Source organism: Hippocampus bargibanti, linkage group LG10, assembly GCF_051943395.1.
Source record: "Hippocampus bargibanti isolate YZ-2025 linkage group LG10, ASM5194339v1, whole genome shotgun sequence".
In the NCBI taxonomy this organism is placed as follows: domain Eukaryota; kingdom Metazoa; phylum Chordata; class Actinopteri; order Syngnathiformes; family Syngnathidae; genus Hippocampus; species Hippocampus bargibanti.
Genome location: NC_142743.1, coordinates 10,904,659 through 10,923,344, shown reverse-complemented (window position 1 = coordinate 10,923,344; position 18,686 = coordinate 10,904,659). Strand labels below are relative to the sequence as shown.

Here is an 18,686-nt window from a genome sequence, read left to right as displayed (position 1 = left end):
GATTTTCCTAAACGCAACATTCTTATTGCTGCTCTGCCATTGGCTACAACTGAGCATCATCCTGGCATCCCATTGGCTAAGAGGTAGATCTGCCGTATGTGTCAAAGAAATTTCCTCCAGATCCGATTAATTTCATAAGAAGAGATCCCACTGTATGTCATTTTTGTTTTTATTTTGTTGTCACTTACTCTTCGTTGAGAGCACATCGTCTTTGGGTGAGGGCTCCATGCTTGGTTAGAGTTTCACTTAGCTCGAGGTAGAGTTTGTCAGCTAGGCTGGGTTGAATGCCTTCCCAGACAAGGATTGCCACGATGATACAGGCTGTGTCACATTTGTGTCCAGTGCGTTCTCGAACCAGCACCAGTAGCTTTTCCTCTACGCTGGGTCGGCGGATCACCTGAATCATGAGGAATATAATCCATTTGTTTATTGCGTATATATTTTCTTCTGAAGAATAGCATCAAGATTATGACAGGAAAAATAGTGCCTACCCATTTTGCAATCGGGCACCCCTGTGTGCTTTTTCCTTCCTTGCCCGTATATACCACTTTCTCTATCCTGATGGCTTTACCGTTAAAACCAGACCTTGGAATTAAAGAAATATATACATATATATATTGCAGTGCTAACAATCGAACAGTGCTTTGTGATTAGAACAGCACGTGCTGCCGTAAAACTGTTTTTTACCTTCTCTCCATCTCCTCCCGTATACCAGAAACAGTCGGTGCTGATCCAAGATGAGTATAGTAAGGGCCCTCATCCTTTTCACTGATTTGTTCTAAAACAAAGGGAGGTGTCAGTAGTCAGAACCCGCCATATAAGTGACGTGACCTAAATACAGGTAACTCACCAACGCAGTGGCAGGATGCAATGTCGTATTGTGTTTTAATCGGCGTGTCGAGTAAACTTTTTATCGGGGTGTCTAATAGCTTCATTGGCGAATCCATGAACCTCTGTAGGAGTTGCTCTTTCTTGGGCGTGGAGTCAGGTGTTCCTTTTAAAGCCATCATGGACATAGCTGCTCCAGATGCTTCCGCTTTAAACATTTCCGTGTTGGTTGACAGGATCGTGACAGGCCCAGAGGATTCCACTTTGACTCTATTTGAATTCATGACAAATGATTTCTTCTCAAACACATGAGACATTTGGTACTGTTTTAAACTTTGCTCCATGGAGGCCAGGATGTTGTTCTGCCGGGTGTTCTCACATGCAGACTGTTGAGTCTCCTGCTTGATTTGCAATCCATCCAGTTGCTGTTGTGAGCTGGGCAAATGAAATCTGGGTCCGTTTTCAAATTTTATTTTTGCGAGGTCAATTTTGCGATCCCTAGTGTTTTGCGCAGAATTGGGAGGACCTTGTCTCTCCTGCCTTTGTAAGAGATGCATACGTAGAGCTTCATGCTTCTGGACGTCTCGATCTGGTATCTGCGACCCCGGGTGAGATCCTCTTTGGGCCTGAGAACTCGCCTTCAAGTGGTGTTCGCTCTTGGGATACGCATGAATTGATATCTGTTGATTTATTGCGCCATGTGGCAAATAAGGTTGCGACTGTGTTGAATTATGAGATAGGCCCTTATTGTTAGGTGGGTGGCAGTTATTGGGTCGCTGCGGTTGAAAGTGCCTGGAGTCACCGCTGCCTGTGTTGGGAGAAAATGATCTTTGACCTTGTCCTTGAAGACCCGTCGTGTTTTTGTAGAGGAAGTGGCTGCCGAGGTGCGCAGAGCTGTTTTTGTGTTGCTGGTCAAGTTGAACTTGACTTGGCTGAGGCTGACTGTGTGGCCTGAAAATGGGAGACTTGACTTGTTGTTCTTCAAATTGCGGGGGGTGAGACAGCGGACGTGGAAGATTACAGTGCTGCTGTTGCTGTGCAGTGAAAAATTCAGGTGGCAATGTATCCTGTAATTCAGGGTTGTCATGTAAGTGCTTTGACTGCATGGGGGCGTGATAATATCCCCCGACTTGTAGATCGTGCTTTATTTGGGCTGGAGGCTTCTGCATTAAATTTGCGTTCAAATTGGATTGCCGCCACTCCGAATTATTGCTGCTCGGCCCTGAAGCGCAGTGCGGTTGGGCTAAAAGACCAATTTGTTGGTCTTGCATGCTGTTATCCCCCCGAATGTTTCCCTTAAACATTCCAGGCGACTCAAACCTTTGTCCAGGCGGTTCCTCCAAAATCCGATCAGAAACCTGTAAGCTACGCCTTGATTGGTCTGACACAGCCATGGCGGACAAGCCCCTCTTGTCCTCCCCCGCCTGGGATGGTGCACCCCTCGTCTGTTGCTTTGAAGAGTTTTGTTCCATCCAGCTCCCCTGATGGAGACTTGAACACGAGTTGTCCTTCTGCTGTGTGGTTGTATCTAGACTGTTTTCTAATCCAGCTGCCTGAATTCTCTGCTGTGGATCAGGTCCCTTAGTTCCCATTCCCTCAGCCCTGTTTATGTTTCCAACACTGTGTTGGAAATTATTGGGCTGAATCTCAAACTGTTGAGTATGACCAGGTCCCATTTTCCCGCCTTGCACCATGTTCTGTATACCAGAGTTGGGTGACGATCCATATTTCAGCAACTCAGCATTCTTTGTCTGTAGACTATTGATCTCCTTAAAATCATTTCCATCAAAATCCTGGTTCGCATTCTCATACGTTTGTTGAAAATTGGGGTAGCACCGTGGGCCATTTTTATGTTGTTGCAAAGCGTGAGCGATATTTGATGATTGGATTATGCCAGGAAGCTGATCGAGAGATCTATCGCGACCAGCGCAAGATGGCGACTGCTGTTGGTGCTGTTGTTTTTTCTGCTGGTAATCTGTGTCATGATTGTTCGAGTATCCATTCACGATATAGTCGACGGAGTCAAAATTGTTGACTCCATCAGCGATACCAGACGTCTCAGGCTGTCGTTGCAATTTGAGTATCTGAGCCGAACTGGGGAAATCTGAAGTCAAAGTGGAAGGCATACAATCCTCGCCCGGTAATTTCGTAGTTAGAGAACCATTCAGAGCGTCTTGTGTCCCAGACCTCTGTGGGGCAATGGATACCTGCTCTGGATAATATTGAGACAAAGTTCTCTCTAGGAGATCACCTGGTGTACTTTCTATAGTTGAGGTACTGAGAACAGCACCGTTGATTGAAAGTTGTTTGTTTCTTGGCACAGCAAAATGATCACCATTAGGAATTGTACTATGACTGTTTCCTAATTTTATTTCCGCCTGAGCATTGCATTCAAATTCTATATTTTTTGTCAATTCACAAATCTCGGTATCCACTTTAAATTTCTTCGGCTGACTGGCCAGGAACGACTGTTCGCCGAGTACATGTTTGAAATCCCCGTTCATCAACTCTCCGTTCATTGTAAAGGACCCCTGATTCAACAGTCCCTGAAGTGATCCAGGGTCATTGCAGGTTTCATTTTGCCGTTTCATGGAGCTGGCCTCTGTGCTGGCCTTGTGATTGTTCCAGTTTCTGTCTCCGGTAATGTGAAGAGGATCTCCATCTAAAAAGGTTCCTCCATTCTGGAGTTTGTTCGAGATGTGACGGGACGTAGCAATTTTAGTGAATGTCAAACTTTCTTCCGTCTCATGTCTTGTCTGGTCTGTTTCCATCTGGCCTGCTCAGAGTCCATTCACAGGCTGCCCTCTGTGCGTCCTACAAAACAAAAGTTGTCAAAATTTAGCAATGGTGGATCTATATATTTTTTCCTTATTCTGTTCCCCAAAAGGCTTTTCAGTTACATGAATGATCCATCTATCCGGTATCTGAGCTGCATATGTGACACAAGAACTAAATTAATTATTTAAGGTAAGTCAAGCTTATCAAAGATGATCATTTCCCCCAGATGGTAGGCAAGAGAAGTTTGTTTTTGAGGCTTTTGTCAGCAGCAGGCTTTTACATGTTGTTCATACATCTGAACAAGAGGAGAAACTATACGCATTTGTCTGCTCGACGTCATTAACGTTGGATGTTACTCACGATTTACGGGTTAACATTCGTAATAGGGATGAGATCTTACTTTTTGAGCATCCATAGATAAGGCAAAAGCCCACCCTCACACTGTCATCACCAGCAAACCTATAACCCCTTATATTGTCAAACTCTGATTGGTGCTTTACCTTTTTTTCCCCAATATTTTTTTGGGCTCAATCCATCAAACCCACCTCTAATCCCACCCACCGAACAACCGCAGAGTCTGAGCCGTGTTACAAACATTAAACTCTTGTGAGCTGGTCAACTTGCTTTACCAACTGATCCACAGCTGAACTATTTTTAAGACATTGCTGAAGAAAAAATAAGCAGCCATTTTTTGAGGGGAGAGAGAGAGACAGCGAGAGAGACAGAGACAGAGAGACATTTCTGAAATGGGATACTGGATACCACTCCTCCCCCAATCCTATCTTTCACCTTTATTTTGTCTGCCGCTCTGTCAATCAGCAACTACGTCAAGAGGGTGAACACTGAGACTGCGAGTGAGTGCAGCTCCATTCCATTGGGACTCTCCGGGGTTTACAAAGAACCAAGCGGAGCCAAAGCAGCTTGTCACAGTTGGATACACCCTCTCTGACAACAACAAAAAAATAATCTTTGTGAACCTCAGACAAAGCCAGAAATCCCAGCTGAATGTAGGCCTGTTGGCGCGCATACATCCAAACGTAATGAAATGCCATAGCACACGCAATGTCCTGTCATGCACTTGAAGACATTTATTGTTGGATACGGCCTCATGATTTGGGCAGAACTTGTGATTATTATTTAGCAGTAGAAATATATGAATCAAAAACCTATTGCATGTCATTACTATTGGTCCAGTAAGCCTTTCTTTTGCATAGGATATTTTTTCAAAACTATTTTTCCTTTCTATCCTTTTGAAGTGTTTACATTTCTCTCTAGCAACATCTTTTTCCTCACGCAAGGAATACGTACACACAATTTAATCTTTCCCATGACTCAACTTGGCTTGTATTGAAGCGATTTGTCTCCACAAGTCGATGTCGTTATTGTACGTCAGGTTGCCCCACGCGAATATGTGTCATTCATCCAGCTCCCTCATGTTTTAAGCTCGTCATTTAGCGTGTGCAGTTTGAACACGCCTGTACAAACACTTGCTCGTATTTTCATCTTTTTTCCGTATTTTCATTTCTACTCGAATTCGAAAGATACTGCCAATTTTTAGTGGGCGCATCGTCGCGTTTTGCTGCACATTTTGTACAACTTTTGAATAATTTCATTCCGAGCTGCAATGTTATGCACCATTTATTCATTCATTTATTTGTTCCTGCCTCCATAGTCATGTCTCCAGTTACATCTCCATAGTTGATGCCATCTATTTGGCGGGACATGGTCGTAAGTGACATTCACCCTCACAACAGCTGCTAGGAGAATCTCTTTCCTGTCATTCAGGTTGAGACTTTGGCAGCAAGGCTAAAGAGCGGTCTTGTTAAAAGCAAATGCTTGGCAATGTAGAGTGATGCAATAAGTTAAATGCTTGCCAAGCCTTCCTGTTGTTTTTTTTCTTTTTTTCTAAAGTATAGTCCGTAAGCATTTCCAAGGGAATTTGCTATTCTTCCTTCAGGAGATTCGGCATTATTTTTTGGCTGATTAGAGACAACACTCTGTCCTCCGTCAAGTTACTGGGTTAAAGAGTGAACTCTCCTTCACTACAGACCGTGTGTAATTAGGTCAGATTATTTGCATCCTGCAGTCTTTTCAATCCACCCCCCTAAATATAGAGATAGACTGTGCAAACCACACAACCTATGACAACATTTACACAACTTGGCATTCCAGCTGACTATGCAAACTTTTATCTCTACTCACGTCCCCCTTTTTCCCCCCTCAGTTGCACCAGATGGGCTCTTGTGTGAGTTTGAATACATATATGCTGCCAGAGGTCTAACCAGTGCTTTATCGGCAACCCCCCGCAAGAAAAACCAAAACCCGAACAAATTTGGGAATGGCGCTCTACGCCATGCTGTTCAATTCACAAATAAATTCAGGAATGGCAGTGAATGAGTTAAATACAACTAAACTGTATTCAGTGATTATTTTGCTTGCCACTAGAGGGTACAGTATCAACTACTCCCACCCTTTAAGAATTACCGCTGGCTGAAGATTTAGTTGGGATTCGGGAAGTGCCACTTGGCCCAATATGCCTTTCCTGCCGGTCAACTGCTAGTCACACATGTAAAGACACATGTTCCTTCATGCTCTCCATCTCGCCACGTTGGTTTTGAACTCCCACTTGTGATTCGCGTCACATGGCGCACTGTTGCTACGCTTGCTTGCAAATTATCTCACATGGTCCCTCATAACTACTGGTATGAACATATGATACCCTTCCACAGATGCAAAGAAACAAAAGGCTCCTGTGTCTTCGTCCATCTCTTTAAAGCCTTTAAAACGATATCCTGGGGGAGGGGGGTAAATTTAACGCAGAGTACTGCGAAATGAATTAAATGAAATGTGATAATGGTCGGGCCAAAGACAAAGCTACATTTGTTAACGTTTGGCGTATTATTATTATTATTATTTTTTAGCATTGATCTATCTTGGGTTGTGAAACAGCCAGAGGTTGTGTTGGAATGTTGAGAATTTTTAGCTTGGTGACTGTGACTTATTTTTTTCCCTCCCACCTCATTTTTAAAATAGAGCAGGTCTCATCTATCGGGGCAATTTTTGACTGATGGAACAGAGCCACTTTCTTCCTTTGCAAATATCTGAAAAGTTGACTCTTGGTTGGGTTGTTCGGAAGCAAGTTGTCAAGTTATGTGGATGTCCAGAAGACGCGTATTGGTTTTCCCTGCTACTTTCATATTTTATGTTTTTTTCTTTTTTTGGGGGGTGGAGTGTTCATGGCCAAATTTGATACTGCTTTAAAAAAAACAACCACCCTACATTTCTAGGCTGGTGGAGTACAATAATTTCTTATCGTAACCAAGTTAAGTTTGACGTGAGAATATATGCAGATTCAATAATTGCTTGAAAAAGCAGATCACGATTTTTTCCCTCTCTTGTGATGGACAATGTCAGGGGTGTCAGTCATTTTCACTCATTCACTGCCAGACATGCAAAAATGGGTCAACTCCAGTGCTGGGGCTTTCGTCATTTTCACTCAAAGGACCCACAGAATATTGAGTTTTAGGACTACATAAACATTCAATCCAGCGTAAGAAACCTTAGACTTAAAGGCCAACCGACGTCTCCGGACAAGTTGTGTCCATAATTTGTAAAATGGCTTCAAATGACTTCTACTGGGCGTATTTTAATAAGATTCCACCGCATTTAGCTATATTTTATGTTTTAAGACTCGCGCTGAACATTCAGGAAGTCTTGTTTTTGAGTTGGTGACGAGTCCTCACGTGACGTCAGAAAAGGACTGCCCTTTACCGTAAAAAAGACACATTGTAGCGGTCCTTCCATCTCGTCAATGTATTTTGCCGTACTGTTTTTTCGAAACCCTTGTGTTACATTCAAAAGCCGCCAGCAGAGGGAGTCAAGCTCCATGGAAGAAATGTATCAGCCTGTGGAAACGGGCTGATTCATTCCTCACAGCTCGGTGGCCATTTTTCTTGCCTCTTTTTGGGTGAGACATTCCCCCCGCCCGTTTGCCTCAAAATGACATAGATTAAATTATTTAATCGATTGCAAACATGTATGATTTCCTCTTCAGAACTATTTGAATCATATTCATAACTGGATGTGTAACAAGAAAGCATATTCTCCGAATCTGAAGCCATTGTTTTGATTCTCCAGCAATGCAAGACATCTTGGCATGACGTCATGAACTGGGGGCGGGACTTTCTGAAAATGCACAATTCGCAGCTCAATTTTTTGCAGATTTTGGACACTTTAAGTCATTTTTATTGGTGTTTTGCATTTGACTAAAAATATCATACTGTGTGTTTTGGGTATTTTAGATGCTATAAAATGTTTTTCTGATGTCAGTTAAAAAACAAAAAAGTGACGGTCGGTTGCCCTTTAAAGGACAACCGATGCCTCCGGACAAGTTGTGTCCATAATTTGTAAAATCGCTTCAAATGACTTCGTGTTGATGGCGAAATTAGAAGGAAAACATAAATAACGCGATGGTAAATCGTTGTGTGTTGCTACTTGACAACTATTTGAGATTCGCTGACACAAATTCCCAGCAGACAAATCAGCCCATTTCCAACGGAGCTTTGGTGCCATCTTCTGCATTTTCTGGGTGCTACATTTCTGTCCAGATGCCTCAAAATGACAGGGAATAACTTCTTTAATCGATTGCCAACATTTATGCTTTCCTCTTCAGAACTATTTGAATCATATTCATAACTGGATGAGTAACAAGAAAGCATCTTGTCCGAATCTGAAGCCATTGTTTTGATTCTTGAGCAAGGCAAGATGTCTTGGCGTGACATCACAAATAAGGGGGCGGGACCTTCTGAAACTGGCCGCTTCCAGGTTCAATTTTTTGGACACTTTAAGTCATTTTTATTGGTGTTTTTCATTTGACTAAAAATATCATCCTGTGTGTTTTGGGTATATTAGATGCTATAAATCATTTTTCTGATGTCAGTTAGGAAACAAAAAAGTGGTGTCGGTTTTCCTTTAAGTTATCTGAGCTTGAAATGGAGGTGGCTGTACAAAAGTCATATGCTGCTCCCTCGTGGGAGGGAAAAACATTGCCAAAGGTCTGGCTCGCACTTTATCAGCACCCCCCCCCCCTCCCGCTCCCTGCAAAAAAAAAAAACCTAAAACCCGAACAAATTCGAAAATGCCACTCCACGTCATAATTTCAATTCCTGAATAAATTCAGGAATGGCAGTGAATGAGTTAAATGCCTTGGAGGGCCATCATGACTGGAACCATGTAAAGAAGTCAAAAATAACCGTCCATTCAACTGTTGTTTAATTTCCTAATTTTCCATGAGTGGTGGGTGGCCACAAGAAAATCCTTCGAATATACCTCTTTTTTGTTACATATCAGAATTTAAAATGACATTTTGGAAAGAATCATGGAAGTTGACATTTTCTAATTGCATTCGTGAGCCACAGAAAATGATGTGGTGGGCCCAGATCTGGCCCTTGGACCTGGAGTTTGACACCAGAATCTTATCTTAGTGGAAAAAAAAAATCATATGGGGTTATAATTTTATTCATTGAGTATTACCCATCCGTTATCCAATTTGTGCTCCTGCCCCAAATATATATATATAGCTATCCATTAGTGAGCTAGCTCGCTTTCTCTCTATTTGAGTTACTTCGGGGTTGAGTGAACGTTGGCGCGTGTGGCTGCCGCTGCTCACCCTCAGAAAAACTTGTGACTGTAAAGTGACCTTGAGAGTTTTGAGAGGTGCTTAGAGATTTAATGCATGATTATTATTATTGTTATTGTTATTGTTATTACATATATACAGTAAAGTCTCGTTATATCGATATTCTCGGGAGTCTGAAAAAATATCGATATAACCGGACTATCGATATATCCGATCCTGCGGTGCGGCATGTAAATTTTCTCCTAGCGTTCATAGAAATAGTATCGTAATAAGCAGTACTATTGATATAACCGATATCGATATAACGAGACTTTACTGTATATCTATTTTGTTATGACAAGGAATTATTGTTTTGTTATGTCATGAGTAGGAATGTATTTTTCTTCCGATGCTCATTATCTTGTTCAAACTAGCAAATAAAGTTAATACATGAGCCCAATCACAATGCATAGGAAGTTCTCTTCTGTTTGTAATTTTGTTCCCTGGAGAATTTCCTCCACCTCCTCCCTACCGGCATCACTGTTCTTTATGTTTAATGCAGAACAGATGTAGTCAACTTGGCGGGGAGATTCCCCTTTTTGCTATCTTTGTCGTCCTGCAGCTATTGCCGTAATTGCATTCACACATTTTTTTTCTCTTCCCCATCTTGTTTCTTTATTTTTATTTGACTAGTTGCATTGTGACGTTTGTCAGACACGAGCTGCCTTAGGATGGGAAAAGATTTCTTCGCAAATCCACAAGCCGCAACTAAAACAGTACAATTCATACAATGCATTCATTCCATGAACATAAATACACCCATTTTTTATTTTTTGGGGGAGGGGGGCGGGGTCATGTTGAACTGTTTCCAGATGACTTTGTCAGTGACAAAGGGCATTACTGTCAATGTTTTCCGGCGAAGAACCATGATGGGTTCAAAAGTCATTGAGTTGTTGAAACTTTTGAAAGAAAAAAATGATGTGACTTGGTTTTCATGTTAAAGGGTGAGGCTTAACCACTTGAACCGGCTCAACTGGCTCAACTGCTAACAAACCAGCCTTGATGTATTTAAAAATTGCAATTCATTTACTGTTGGAGAAAAGGTATTTTCAGTCGTTTTGGAGTGGGCTGAGATTTTTTTAGATGCGTGGTGGGTTAGCAAACTGTAAGAAGAGATGTCAATAAATCCGCCGCTGTTCAATAACAGACTCATGCCTGTCAACCTTGGCTAATAGCTAATACCCATATAAATGATTACAATTCCCATATAAAAGTTGTGGCACGGCGTATATTATTTGAAATGATAAAAAAATGATAACACAAGCGGAAATGCAGACATCTTAAAAATACAGTAAAGTCTCGTTATATCGATATTCAAGGGAGTCCGAAAAAATATCGATATAACCGGGACTATCGATATATCCGACCCTGTTTGCATGTAATTTTCTCCGTGCGTGCATAGAAATAGTATCGATATAACCGGGACTATCGATATATCCGATATCGATATAACGAGACTTTACTGTAATAATACATTTTTTTTATAAGCGCCTTTCAAAACTCCCAAGGTCACTTTACAGTCACAGGGTAATATTTGCAATAGGTGAGCAGCGGCAGCCACATGCACGCGGTCACGTTTACTCAACCCAGGAAATAGATAGAAAGCTAGCGAGCTAGGTATAAGATCGATAATAATAATAATAACAATAATAATACATTTCATTTACAAGCACCCTTCAAAACTCTCGAAGTCACTTCCAGTCACAGGACAAGTTAGATAGCTAGATAGCTAGCTAGCCAGCAAGATAGCTCATAGATTGCAAATAGATAGTGAATAAACATAGAGGCAAATAAATCAATTAATGCGTGCTTGACAACGCGGATTAAAGACAAAAGGCTTAACGCAATCTGCTCGTTCTTTTTATTTCTTTTTTTAAATATTCTTACTGCGCATGCGCACATTATGCTTTCATCAATCCGACTGTACACAGCGATAATAAAAAATACGATTGAAGATTACTTTTGCTGGTTTGCCGTGACAATACAGTAAAGTCTCGTTATATCAATATCGGTTATATTGATAATACTGCTTATTACGATACTATTTTCATTTCCCGCCAAATTTCTCGTCTTTTTATGTATAATTAGTTCCATTCAGTACAATTCATGGTTCTTACGATAATCTTACGATAATTACTACGGTGCTCTTTTTCATCTCCCGCCGGCCATTTTGCTATGTTTATATCAATACAAAAGCAGTTTAAGGTGAATCGATATTTGCTTAGGGGTTTCTGTACAGTACCACCATTATCAAAATCTATATCGGTCGCGCTGTTGGTCACGTGACTTGGTCACATGACCAGCTCCCGTGTCTTGCGCAGTGTAGCAGACGCCATTTTTTACCAGCTTCCGTGTTTTGAACTGTCATACGCGAGCACAATAAAAAAGGCGTAGCAGAGTTTATATACAGTACTGTTGTTCAACACCAATTTAAACCATGGGGAAACGTAAGAATTGTGATCTCAGAACGAAGTACAAGGCAATAGTGGCTGTCAAGGAGAGTCCAACAAGGAGCAACTCATCCATCGCGAAATAGTTCGACGTGCCGCAGAATACTTCATCAACGTAAGTCATGTAAACGTTGCAGTTTTTGTTTTCCATCCATGTATTTAATTGTTGTATTCAGATATCTTTATCGCATGCAACAATCACTGTTTTTCATATGTTTGTACTGGCGTTCGTGGTTTCGTGAGTATAGAACAACGTGTGGATGTTGCATTGGTTGCATTTTTGAAAGGAAATAGTCATTAAAAAAGTGTAAAGACGTTTTTATTTTATGCATCAGTTTATTTTTCGCTTCACTACTGTACAAAAAGCATGCTTTTAATGCAGTTCGGCGCAGGACGGATATATCGATAGTACGGTTATAGCGACATTTTTTCCAACTCCCAAGAATATCGATAGAATGAGACTTTACTGTATTAGCGAGCGGCGCTAACATTGTCGTTGGCTACCAGCATTTGGGATCTACTGGATTTGATCCAAAATGGACTTTGTAAATATCAGTTCACAATTATTATTTTCTGTTTTTCCATATAAAAGTTGTATTATGCCTTACATTATTTGAAATGATAAAATATGTATAAAGTACCGGGAAAATGCAAAAGTTGACAGGTATGCAGACTACAATGTGAGAACTTTTATGTCCAGTCTCCAATTGGCTGGGCTAAAACTGTGCGTTTGCTTTTTGTTGTTGTTTTTTTGGGAGGGGGCGGGGTTGCATTCCTCTTTTTCACAGGAGGTCACATTTGATAGTAAACAGCAGTTGACCCTTAGCCCAGATCAAACTCTATCACTAATCACTAATCTGAAAGTATGAAAGTAGAAGAGACTCTTGTTGACATCAAGACCCCCCTCCCCCCACAACTAGACACCCCGCTTCCACAAGATAACAAAACTCCCTGCGCAAAGGACGCAGACATAAATCCAATTCCTTTTTACTCGGTCTTAAAGCATCATGGGGTGCGGAGACGGGAACGATTCAGACCGCGTCCGACCTTGCTCGCGAACCCGCCACCCCCTTCTTGACAAAGCTGCGCGTCTCCTTCCAACCGCTTGTCTTCTTGCTCTCTAACCCACCACCCCCACCACTTCCCGCTTTGTCCGTTGCGACAGTCAATATATCTGACTAACTTGATGAACTGCGCGCGGAGAAAAGTTAATTTATTTCAGGCCGCCCGGTCGCCATGGTTACCGGCCGCCTGAGCGTTCCAAAGACCATCTGGTCTGAACATTACCACAGCGCCACTGACGGCGGGATCGTTTTGCTCTGATGTTGTGAGCGTCTTTCTATCGCCACGCGCTATTGTCTATGTTTCTACTCTGCACCTTCAACATAAACATTTGCCTTTGCTAGAAAAGAAGCTACTATTTTTCTTTTGATAATTTTTAGTTTAAATAATGAGTTGCACTGAATTCAATTCACATCATGAACAATTGCCTCTTTCAATGTTAGTTTTTAAATTCTGCTTGGGCTTTTTGCCTTCAGCTGAAAAGGTATGATTCACTCAATGGGGATTTTTGTCGAACATTTCCTTCTGTTTGCATGAGCACTTTTATGCACGCGTCACCACAAACAGGAAATGGGGTTGAAGAATGAGCACAGAAAATGATATATATATATATATATATATATATATATATATATATATATATATATATATATATATATATATATTACAAAAAGGTCATATTAACTCATTCACTGACAGACGATGTACAAAAGTGTGTCCACTCCAGTGCCAGGGTTTTTGTCATTTTCACTCAAACTGCAGGACCCACAGAATATTGAGTTTTAGGTCTACATAAACATACAGTTCAGCGTAAGAAACCTTAGACTCTCTTCTTTCTGAAACAATAGTTAATTCCTCAGCTATATGGGTCTGGAATTATCTGAACTTGAAATGGGGGCGGCTGTACACAATACATACATACATATAGGTTTATATCGCGCTTTAACAACAGCTCAAGCTGTAACAAAGCACTAACATGGACAAAAGCCAAATGCTGCTCCCTCGTGGAAGGGAAAAGACATTGCCAGAGGTCTGACCAGCACTTTCTGGGCACCCCCCGCAAAAACTGGCGAAAAAAGAATGGCGCCCGCGTCACATTTTTCAATTCCCAACTTGAATGGCAGCGAATGGCTTAACGTGACCCATAGGACAGCTAACCTATTTCTGAGACCCAATGCTTAACCCTTTCAAGCACCGATAAAAAATAACCTGTAACCCGATAACGTGATCAACTGTCCACTATCATCACCACTATTCAAAAGGCTTTTGGTTCAGGGTGTGCTTCTGGATGGAGGGGTTTGGGTCTGCTACTAACCTTTTAAATGATAGCTTCTTCCTGTGCTGGTCCTACATGTCTGACATTTTCGAAACGGGGGGCAAACACGCAGACACATGCGATTCTTTCGATCACGATGGGCACTGTTTGGTAGCAGGCAATCTATTTTGAGGTAGTAGGATTTGTTCATTAGCGAAAAGAATTACAGGTACATGAAAAGGCAGTTTCCTTTGTTATTTTTAAACATTCTACATATTTATGTCGTTATTCTGAGCATTGGTATGTCAATCATTACGCAAGTGGTGGAAGTATACGTTCAACCCAACCGACAGATAGTTATAACTCATACAAAGAAATCAATCAAAAATATCGTTCAAGCAAATCGTGTTTGCGATTCGTCGCGAGTCTCAATCCAGGCAAGTCAAGATGGTGTTTAATTTGGGATACTTACGTAACGTCGTGCCTGCCACGTTACCGAACGCTACGATAGTGTTTGTAAACACAGCGGCCATGTGCGTGTGCTCATGTGGAGGTTTTTTTTCCTCGTCACTGCCCTTGCTGTCTCAACACTCGGGGGCTAAATACGGATATCAAAACTGACTCGAGGTCTAGATCGCTCGCCCTGGACTGGTCGCTCAAAAATGTTATCTCATTGCGTGCTTTGTCGTCTGTCGTGGGTTTCGTTTCTCTTTTATTTGTCCGCTGTTATAATTATTTAAGACTGTCACTTTGCCCTATTGGAGATAGTCGTACATTCACTTTGTTTTTGTCTATTTATTTATTTATTTATTTATTTATTTGTTTATGTTCTTTCTTTTATAGATTTATTTTTTCCTATTTATTTATGTTGTAATTGTATTTTTATTTATCTATGTATTTATTTTATTTATAGATATATTTATTTAACTATATGTTTATTCATTTATTGTATTTATTTACGTATTCATTTATTTATTTAGTTATTTATTTTTTTATTTGTGTTTTTATTTATTTAGTTATTTATAGATTTATTTATTTGGCTATTTATTCATTTATTTTATTTATTTATATATTGATTGATTTATTTCCTTATTTATGTATGTATTTATTCATGTCTTTTTAAATTAATTTATTTTGGGTTATTCCTGCTTATATATCTGCATTTGTTGCAATATACTCCAAAATACTTTTCCTCATGCATATGTCCTGAAATATACAAATATTCAAAAACGTTAGCCCAATTCCTAAAGTGATTACATTCAGCTTCTCCACATAGCAAACCAACAATCCAATAGCACACATGGGGAGAAAAAAAAATCAATCCGAAAGAAATCAATACAGCGCACTCTTACATGACCGTTTCGTTTCAGGAAAGCAGTGAAGCTGTGACTGGCGTTCAAACCGCCGGTGTTTGTTTTCCTGTGTTATTTGTGCAACTACCCTTGGGTGGAAATATGATGCGTGGGCTGGACACAGTAGGGTCAGAGGTGAGGTGCTTGGGCATTGTAAGCGGCCCAGCATTGTTGAGCCGTGCTATGGCAACTGGACATTCTTGAAGGTGAAATTGTCTTTTTTTTGGGCCCTGGAAGTGACATAAAGGGGACTTTAGAGCCTCAATGGAGGAGCAAGCACGCGGCTTTATCTGTGGATGAGGATAGTGGAGAGTAGCAATGTGAATGTGATTGATCTACTTGGCCCTTCCCCCCTCTTTCCACTAAGCCCCTATGGGCCTATGAAAGCTCCCTGTGCCTCTTTCGGATTGGTGGAGTAACAGCAGCAATGCAGATAGACATGAAGCAATGGGAACATGTGAGATACAGCAAAGAAATGTTTTACACTCAGCAATGCCATCTTTTAAATGGTCATTGCATTTTTATGATATATATTATTTTAAATTCTTGTATTTTCTCCATGAGAACCAGTACGCGCAAGAAGAAGCTGTCATGGCACACTGTCATCAGAATATCATCAAAAACACATCAAAACAACCAATGTCACAGGGGTGCAACACACACATTTCCAAAGTTGTCAGGCTCGCTGATGATTATTTCTTTTCTTATTAGCCAGTTAGAACAAAAATCAGTGTCGCTACATTCAGAGCACAAAAGTCTTGTCCAATTTCTTCCAAAATAGTGACTTGTGTCCGATTTCTGTAAAAATTGGGACGTGTCCCCCTTCTGTCAAAATTGTGACTAGTGTCCAATTTTCTGTAAAAAAAAGTCTATAGTCTAATTTCTGTAAAAACCGTACCTAGTGTCCATTTTTTGTCAAAATGTTGACTAGTGGCCAATTTCTGTAAAAAAATTGTGACTAGTGTGCAATTTTCGTTAAAAATAGTGACTCCTGTCCAATTTCTGTAAAAATCATGTCCAGTGTCCAATTTCTGTAAAAAAATTGTGACTAGTGTGCAATTTTCGTTAAAAATAGTGACTACTGTCCAATTTCTGTAAAAATCATGTCCAGTGTCCAATTTCTGTTCAAAAATTGTGACTAGTGTCCAATTTCTATAAAAATGGTGACCAGTCTCCAATTTCTGGAAACATTCCGGCTACTGTCCAATTTCGATAAATAATTGTGACTAGTGTCCAATTTCTGTAAAAAAAAATGATTAGTGTCCAATTTCAGTAAAAATTGTGACTTGTGTCCAATTTTTGGAAAAAAAAATGTGGCTACTGTCCAATTTCTATAAAAAATGTGACTCAGTCAAAATTGTAACTAGTATCAAATTTCTGTAAAAATTGCGACTAGTGTCCAATTTCAAGCAAAATCGTGACAAATGTCTGATTTCTGTAAATAATGACTTGTGTAAATTGGACTCGTGTCCAATTTCTGTGAAAATTCTAACTCAATCTTAGCTAAAATCCTTCATGACAAGCAAGGTTGTGGATTGCCTGGTCTTGTTTCCAGCATAACCAAATCGGTTTGTTACCCCACCAAGGCAAACGAGCCCAAATAAAATGTTCTCTACCCCGAAGCAAGTCTGCGTTAGCTTTTTACCCCGAGGAACTTTGTGACAGCAGTTCCGCAGGGGTCGGTGGAATACACGTCTAATACACAAACCTGAGGCAGATCTGTTAGATTGTAATTGGCCAGATGGTAATCATTCAGTAGGACTTGCAAGGAAAAAAAATAAATGAAACAACTCATTAGCTATTTGCTGTTAAGGCCTAACGCATGCAAATTGACATGTTATTGTGACTTTTCAGGGGGGCTAATTGTGCTTGTTATGCAAACCGTTGACACGCTCTTATCACTTGGAATCGTGCTATCGGTTGATGTTAGGCCTGCGTTTTTCTTCTTCCTTATCCTCGCTCAACCCCCTTGTGCTATTAACCTAAATTTAAACACAAAAACTGTACATTGTTATCCCTTGCTTGAATTTGACATTTTTGGGGCTGTTTGGAAAAATGGTGAAAACCAAGCTATCGATCATGCAGCCGATCCATGTCAACAGAAATTCCAATTAGGTTTGAGTTTCTTGAAATGAAATCTTTCCAACCTTTCTGGCTTCCTCTGACGCATCTTAATGGTCTTTGCCTTTATGCCTGATTTTTAGTTCACCAGCAAAAGCAATGAAAGACAATTCACCGAGAATACACACAGTAGTCCAACTACACCGTGACGCAAAAGACGACCACAAGACATACCCAGCTTGGACTTTTGCTCACTCACGCAAAGAGTCCGCATACAACACGGTGCTAACAAATGCACCCATCTGCAAACAACATCGACACATTCTATTTAACGTCAGTGGCAGTTCCCCGTGTATCAATTCCAAATTGTTCTCCGCTCGCTCAAACGTAAACCACCAAAATAATGGTGCGTTGGCTCTGAAGCACACATTTAAAAATTAAATGGAACCATGAGCGAGGAAGGGGGGAAGAGGGGGTTCGACAGCGAGCACTTTCATTCTTAATGGGGAGAGAGAAGAAAAAACTACGAGCAAGGAGGCTGAGAATCAAAATGTTTGTAAAGAAGTCAACGCAGAGCTCGAATGGAAACGCGAAAAATGTGTCTCGACGGGCAGAACAAGAAAGAAAAATGTTGGAGTTGCTAAAATCCTCTCATTATTCGTGAGAGAGAGAGAGATAGAAAGGGGGGTGGACGTTAGCTGTAGCTAGCTTTCCTCTCAAAAGCATCAAAAAATGCATCCCAATGTCGAGAAGAGAAGAAGAAAAAAACAAGTGTATTTTTAACCACCCTCGTCAGCAAATCCTCACCTTCTTTCACGTCCCTCCACTTTTATATTAATTCCAACCGAAGCGTCTGGAATCTCCCTCCTGTAACAAATCCTAAAGGGCAGCCATCTTGCCTCCTTCTGTTCTTCTATGAAACAGACTATCCTCCACATCAATATTCATGTAAACCAGTCTGACGTCTGCTCTCATCATCAGGACGAAGCCGGCCGGGTTGTCGCTGTTTACCGGCTAGAGAATCCAACTCTGAGGTGATTGATTCTACTTTTTTAGCCAGTCAAAAAACACGCCAAGAGTTTGACCATGAAATTAAAAAAAAATGTCCGCTGGGTCATGTGAGAGGCAGGGAAAACAGATCCTTATTTTGCCGGCAAACTCACATCGTCCCACAATCACTTTTCCTACTGAGTCTTTCCCCACACAAAGGGACAGGTTTTCTT

The 18,686-nt window shown here is 40.8% G+C and overlaps 1 protein-coding gene across 1 annotated transcript in view; it reads right to left on the bottom strand.

Annotated features, from left to right (window-relative positions):
- tet2 (tet methylcytosine dioxygenase 2) overlaps positions 1–18,686 on the bottom strand; it is a 26,163-nt gene extending 7,477 nt beyond the window's left edge. The window contains exons 1-5 of the mRNA XM_089005601.1: positions 18,271–18,686; positions 851–3,642; positions 688–778; positions 492–585; positions 189–397 (exon numbers count right to left, since the gene is read on the bottom strand). Of these exons, the coding sequence (XP_088861727.1) occupies positions 189–397; positions 492–585; positions 688–778; positions 851–3,599 (3,143 nt within the window). The 5' untranslated portion in view covers positions 3,600–3,642; positions 18,271–18,686. The remainder of the gene's footprint in view (positions 1–188; positions 398–491; positions 586–687; positions 779–850; positions 3,643–18,270) is intronic.